The 6,407-nt window shown below is 57.4% G+C and overlaps 1 protein-coding gene across 1 annotated transcript; it reads left to right on the forward strand.

Moving 5' to 3' along the window:
- Positions 1-741: 741 nt before the first annotated feature.
- LOC123065607 (carotenoid cleavage dioxygenase 8 homolog B, chloroplastic) lies at positions 742-4,472 on the forward strand. Its single transcript, XM_044488854.1, has 5 exons — positions 742-1,137; positions 2,381-3,124; positions 3,238-3,431; positions 3,530-3,822; positions 3,907-4,472. The coding sequence occupies exons 1-5, from the start codon at positions 835-837 to the stop codon at positions 4,053-4,055; spliced, it is 1,683 nt and encodes a 560-aa protein (XP_044344789.1). The 5' UTR covers positions 742-834; the 3' UTR covers positions 4,056-4,472.
- The last annotated feature ends 1,935 nt before the right edge of the window (positions 4,473-6,407 follow it).

Here is a 6,407-nt window from a genome sequence, read left to right on the forward strand (position 1 = left end):
AATGCCAAGTAATTACGTATGTGGTTTAGGCGTTTAACTGAGCACCAAACGAGCAATCGCAACTGGTACTAGGTCTGACTCGGCCAGAACATGACACTGTTATAGTTGTATCTATGCTATTTTACAGAACGCTAGCTTTGAATCGCTTTGGAATTTTCCCGTATCCGCATCGCGTTTCCCCAAGCTCCGTTGGAGTGACAAATATGTACCATTCCCGTTTGTCCACATCGAATGGTTAAAACCGAGAGAGCCCAAGCAAGCGAACGACCCAGCGATGAGGTTAACCCGCTGAAAACGTCGGTACGTATGTACGTGCGTACATGCGTCCGGTTCGTCGTGCAGAAAGTCGTATCCCCCCGACAACGATCTTCATATCGACCCCGCAAAAAACCAGCGTTTAACTTTTCCGAGGCCATGACCGCGACTGCAAACGCTCCACGCACACGTTCTTACTGTACGTACGTTACGAAGAGGCACTACTACTACGTGGTCGCTGGACCAACCGGAGCGAGCCGAGCTGCAACATGACAAGCGGGGTGCAAACAAACCCGGCATCCATTGGTTTCGAGCAGTGGAGATGCCGAATCGCGTCGCCCATCGATCCGTCTCATGGCGTCCGCAGATCATCAGATATGCGCCACACACACACACACACACACACACACACACACCTGGGCCGGGCCTCTTCGGGCGGGCTATATATACATCCCTTCACCAGGGTACCACTCCAGACCAAATCCTAGCAGCAGCACACCTGCCTAGCTCTGCTCACGACACTCGACTTGGGTGCCACAGCACACCGGCTTGATCTTGCTAGATTGCCAGACAACCGCCATGTCTCCCACGATCTCATCTTCGCTCTGCACGGTCGCCGCCCTGTCCGGCCGGCCGGGCCGTCGTGCCGGCCAGCCGGGAGGCAACAAGCGGGCCGTAGCGCAGCCTCTCGCGGCTGCCGCCGTCACGGAGGCGCCGCCGGCGGTCATAGCCCCGCCGCCACGCCCGGTCGTCAGCGCTCCGCGGCGCCGTGGTGGGCGCGGCGTGGACGGTGGCGCCGACGAGCTGGTGGCGTGGAAGAGCATCCGGCAGGAGAGGTGGGAGGGCGCGCTGGAAGTGGAGGGAAAGCTCCCTACGTGGCTGGTGAGTGAATTGCTTCCAGAAATCTATCTATGCATGCTTTCGTTTTGTTTTCCTTCCTAAAGATTCTTCATTCCGTTGATCGAAAAAGATTCCTGATTCCTGAACTGACGTACTAACCTCAAACATGTTATACCGTCTGCCGGTGGCCCAGGAGAAGGTTAGCCGTGCGTTTTCTCTTCAAGAATGTGAATCTTTTCCGTTACTTCGATTCAAACCTTGACCGTATGCATGCATGTTTTTTCTAAAAAAATTGTTTGATAAAAGCATGCATATCTTCCTGTTGCTCACAAAAACCGAAAAGAAAATTTGGAAGGCATATGCATATAAGCACTTTTAGACCAGGCCACACAGCGTAACACATTCTTTCCATTAACCTAACTGCTTTCATCAAGGTGTCGGCAACGCCAAGCATCCACACACACAAAAGGTGAATAAAAGCAAAGCATATATGATACTCTCTCTTTTTTTCTGCGGGGAAAGCATATATTACACTCGTACAAGCAGTTAACAAAGAAAAGTTTGGGCCAGCGTTGGACACGTCCATGGCATGCTCATCAGCGTATCGATCTAGTAATAACTAGCCTAACGAGGAGGGGTATATTACATAGAGTTGCCAACTTTTATCTTCCACTGTAACTGTCAGTTGGGGAAGCACTTGACGCGCATCTTTAGTTGTGATCGACAGCGAAGAGGTCGACACTGATGTACTAATTTACACTAATATAGAACGAACAGAAGGCCTAGCTAGCGAGCGATAACGAGATGGCATCTCGGCACTCACGGTGCATGCTCGCGGGGAAGACAACATATATCCCAAGATTCTCTGCTGCTCCACTCTTCAGCGCTCACGACGGCGACAATGGTGTCGCTGTCTCATGAAGTCATGATGATAGCTTTGTTGCTTCCTGCAACCTTTTTTTGACGAAGCTAGCCTTGTTCCCCGCAAATTTCATACAAAGGCTAAAACCTTCTTGTCCCCCCCTCCACTTCCAGTGATGAGCTCACTGTTTCTGCCAATTTCTTGGCCTGTGTGCGTGCCACTTCGACAGTGACTTGGAGGAATTAAATCTGCAGGTGTATGTTGCAGTATACTATGGTTAGACTCGTGACTAAGCTGTGATTGTAATCGTCCAGCTAATCATCTTTGCAATCATCTACGATCGATAACTTAATCTACCTCGACAGATTTGTTCGTTGCGCCGCAATAATTGATCGGGTGTGTATTATATGTGCTCTGTTGCAGGATGGCACGTACCTGAGGAACGGTCCGGGCCTATGGGACCTCGGGGACTACGGCTTCCGCCACCTGTTCGACGGCTACGCCACGCTGGTACGCGTCTCGTTCCGCGACGGCCACGCCGTGGGAGCGCACCGGCAGATCGAGTCGGAGGCGTACAAGGCGGCGCGCCAGCACGGCAAGGTGTGCTACCGCGAGTTCTCGGAGGTGCCCAAGCCGGACAGCTTCAAGTCCTTGGTCGGGCAGCTGGCGAGCCTCTTCTCCGGCAACTCCCTCACCGACAACTCCAACACCGGCGTCGTCAGGCTCGGCGACGGCCGCGTGCTCTGCCTCACGGAGACCGTCAAGGGCTCCATCGTCGTCGACCCGGACACGTTGGACACGGTGAGCAAGTTCGAGTACGAGGACAAGCTGGGCGGCCTGATCCACTCGGCACACCCCATCGTCACCGACACCGAGTTCTGGACGCTGATTCCGGACCTGATCCGGCCCGGGTACGTGGTGGCGAGGATGGACGCTGGGAGCAACGAGAGGCAGTTCGTGGGCAGGGTGGACTGCCGCGGCGGGCCGGCGCCCGGGTGGGTGCACTCCTTCCCCGTCACCGAGAACTACGTGGTCGTGCCGGAGATGCCGCTCCGGTACTGCGCTGCGAACCTCCTCCGCGCCGAGCCCACGCCGCTGTACAAGTTCCAGTGGCACCTCGAGTCCGGGAGCTACATGCACGTCATGTGCAAGGCCAGCGGCAAGATCGTAAGTTCTACTACTACTATATCACTATCGATCCGTCGTATCCGTACTAGCCATAGCCGTTTGATCTGGGTTTCTGACATATTCTGGGTTGGAATTATTTATTTTACCCAAAGGTGGCGAGCGTAGAGGTGCCGCCGTTCGTGACGTTCCACTTCATCAACGCGTACGAGGAGAAGGACGAGGAGGGTCGTGTGACGGCGATCATCGCCGACTGCTGCGAGCACAACGCCGACACCTCCATCCTTGACAACCTCCGTCTCCACAATCTCCGGGCATTTACCGGCGAGGATGTCCTCACCGATGCCAGGTACGTACTAGTACGATACTACATCATTTTTCTATCAGAGCGCGAATCTTGACGCATGGGCTTATACTAAGGTATATCTGTTTGTCATGGACGTGCAGGGTGGGGCGGTTCAGGATACCGCTGGACGGGAGCCCATTCGGCGAGCTGGAGGCGGCGCTGGACCCGGAGGAGCACGGCCGCGGCATGGACATGTGCAGCATCAACCCCGCCCACCTCGGCAAGGAGTACCGCTACGCCTACGCCTGCGGCGCGCGCCGGCCGTGCAACTTCCCCAACACGCTCACCAAGATCGACCTGGTGGAGAAGACGGCCAAGAATTGGTACGAGGAGGGGGCCGTGCCGTCAGAGCCCTACTTCGTGGCGCGCCCCGGCGCCGTAGAGGAAGACGACGGTTAGTTTCTTCTTCTTCCACGTGCGCACATCGCTATTTGTTGTGACTGTATTATCTGACTTGGGTTGGCAAATTGTGGTGTAGGCGTGGCGATATCCATGGTGAGCGCCAAGGACGGGTCGGGCTACGCGCTGGTGCTGGACGCCAAGACCTTCAAGGAGATTGCCCGGGCCAAGTTCCCCTACGGGCTGCCCTACGGCTTGCACTGCTGCTGGGTGCCCAGGGACAAGTAACACATACCAGAGTACCAACCGGTGCCATTGTTTCTCTGCTAGCTTCTCGCATACAGGGTCAGCGAATCCAAGTCGGTGGTCGCTAAAAGAAAAGAAAAAGTCTCCAAGTCAGTGGTGCATACGTGGATGTTTGTGTCGCTACAAAGATAGTCAGATCGCTAGTGGTAGTTTTGTGTAGAAAGGAAGGAAAAAGATATACACATAGACAGATGTGTGATGTTTATAAAGCAGGGCGAGAGCCTTTCTCGATAAAAGATGTGCGATGATATTGTATACACGAAGTGAAACTACAGGGAAGTGTGTACGTAGCCCGGTTCCGATTATCAGTGCATAAGTAATGCACAATGTGTAATGTGTACATAATTCGTTATTGCCAGGTTCATAGTGTTGTTTACGAGTATATGCAATATAGTTAATATTCCATCACTATGTACGACTGAGGGCCTAAGTGGCAGTATGGCTCCTCCTTCCTTTCTCCCTCCCCTCCCTTCCCCTCCTCCTCCTCGCCTCGGCAGATCTGCTCCCCGCCCTTCCCCGGTGGCCGGCGTCCGGTCGCCCTCGCCTTCATGCGTAGCTCCCCTCCCCCTATCCTCTCCTGTTTCCCCGCAGGTGGATCTCTCCCCTTCCCTCTCTTCGCTGCCGGTTCTTGGATCTCGTTTTTGGGCGCTGCTGTCGGATGAGGAGGATTCGCGGTCTCTACCTTCCTCCCCCGGTGGTGCGGTGACCTGCTCTGGGGAGGTGGGGGTCACCTGCGCCGCCCCTCGCCCTCGTAAGTTTGCCCCCGGGGGTCGGGGCCGGCAGTTGGGGGTGCCTCCGTCGGCCGACGGCTGGCTCCGGGTCTCGCGACGTCGGCGTAGATCTGGTAAGCTTGCGTTCGCGTCCCCTGCGCCTGGTGTCTGGGGTCGTGCTCCTGATGGGGAGCTTGGAGGCTGTCCATCTCCCTTTCCGTCTCCGGCGGCGGGGGCTCCGTCTCCGGCGGCGGCGGCGGTGGGGCCGTTGGTCGCTACGTGTACCCTAGATCCAGATCCCTGTGTAGTGGCCGTCGGTTCATGGGCCTTCTCCCCGTGTGGGCCTGCTGGGCCTGTTGGGGCGGTGCTGGCTAGTGGGCCTCCCCCTCCCCCTCCCTCTCTTCGGTTATCGAATTCCCCCCGCTTGTTTCTCTTGGCCCAGTTGGGTCCCCCGCCCGGTTACCGGCTCCCCGTCCCTCTCCGGCCCATTTGGCGAGTCGGGCCCAGGGGGGCACGGCTCGCTTGGGCTATATGTGGATCCCTCGCGGCTCGGTATCCCTCCTGCTAGGGTTTCCTGCTTCTGCCGCCGACTTGCGCCGCTATCGTCTTCCCATCCGTCGCATCATCAGATCCCCCCCACCTCCACCCCTCCTTCTTCCTTTTGCTGCGGTGATCTCCATGGACAAGTCTAGGGGTTCCTCTTGCGAGGCGCTTTCTGGTAGCAAGCGGCGCCGCGAGGACTCCCCCGCCTCCGCGTTGGATTTGGAGCTTGAGGCCTCGCTACGCTCCAGGCTGGAGTCGGAGCATGCGGCACGTGAGCAGGCGGCTCGTGCCCACGAGGCCTGGGCTTCGGGTCCGGAGCGGGAGCAGCACCCAGTGAAGGAGGGGGTGACTGGATCTGGCCTGCAGGGCTCTGGGTCTGGTCCCTCTCCTTCCCCGGTGTTGGATCCGTGGGAGGCGGCGGTGGCTTCTGGCGGTGGGGTGTCTTCGTCCTCGGCTTCCCTCCCGGCTCCGGGTGTTGGGCGTGGCCCGTCGGCCCCGTCCCGGCCCCTACCTCCCCCTCCTCCTCGCTCTTTTGGGGCCGGACCTGGCTTTCGTCCGCCGCCTCGATCCTTCGCGGGGCCAGCGCGTCGGCCGCCTGGTCCGGCTCCTGGGGATGGGATCCTTCCTCCTCCCCCGTCGCAACAACAATCCCGCCCCTCCTCCTCCTCCCACAGCAACCCCTCAGCGCTTACTTGCTTCGCTTGCCACAGACCGGGCCACTTTCAGTCTCGATGCACCAATCCACCATTCTGCTTGATTTGTCGCTCTGATGGTCACCTCACGGTTAACTGCATGGATAGGCAGAAACCTCCCGCGGTCATCCAGTTTGGTCTGGGTCTTCCTGGCTGCTCCTTCTTCGCCTTCGATGGTGACCTGCCTGTTCGGGAGGTGGCTCCTACGCTGTCCAACGCGGCTATTGTCTCTGTCAAAGACCAAAAGATCTCCCCCCAAACTCTGCTGGAAGGGCTTCGCATCTGGGATGTGGCTGGTTGGGACTGGCAAGTTGTGCAGCTGTCAGATTTTGACTTCTCTGTGGTGTTCCCCTCCAAAGATTGCCTGCGAATGATCGCTTCCTGCACCA

This window comes from Triticum aestivum, chromosome 3B, assembly GCF_018294505.1.
Source record: "Triticum aestivum cultivar Chinese Spring chromosome 3B, IWGSC CS RefSeq v2.1, whole genome shotgun sequence".
NCBI lineage: Eukaryota > Viridiplantae > Streptophyta > Magnoliopsida > Poales > Poaceae > Triticum > Triticum aestivum.

Excerpts from the sequence above, each read along its gene's own strand:
- LOC123065607 (XM_044488854.1), top strand. The coding sequence starts at position 835 with ATGTCTCCCACGATCTCATCTTCGCTCTGCACGGTCGCCGCCCTGTCC. Across the intron at positions 1,138-2,380 it reads GAAAGCTCCCTACGTGGCTG|GATGGCACGTACCTGAGGAA; the intron begins GTGAGTGAATTG and ends GCTCTGTTGCAG. Across the intron at positions 3,823-3,906 it reads CGCCGTAGAGGAAGACGACG|GCGTGGCGATATCCATGGTG; the intron begins GTTAGTTTCTTC and ends ATTGTGGTGTAG.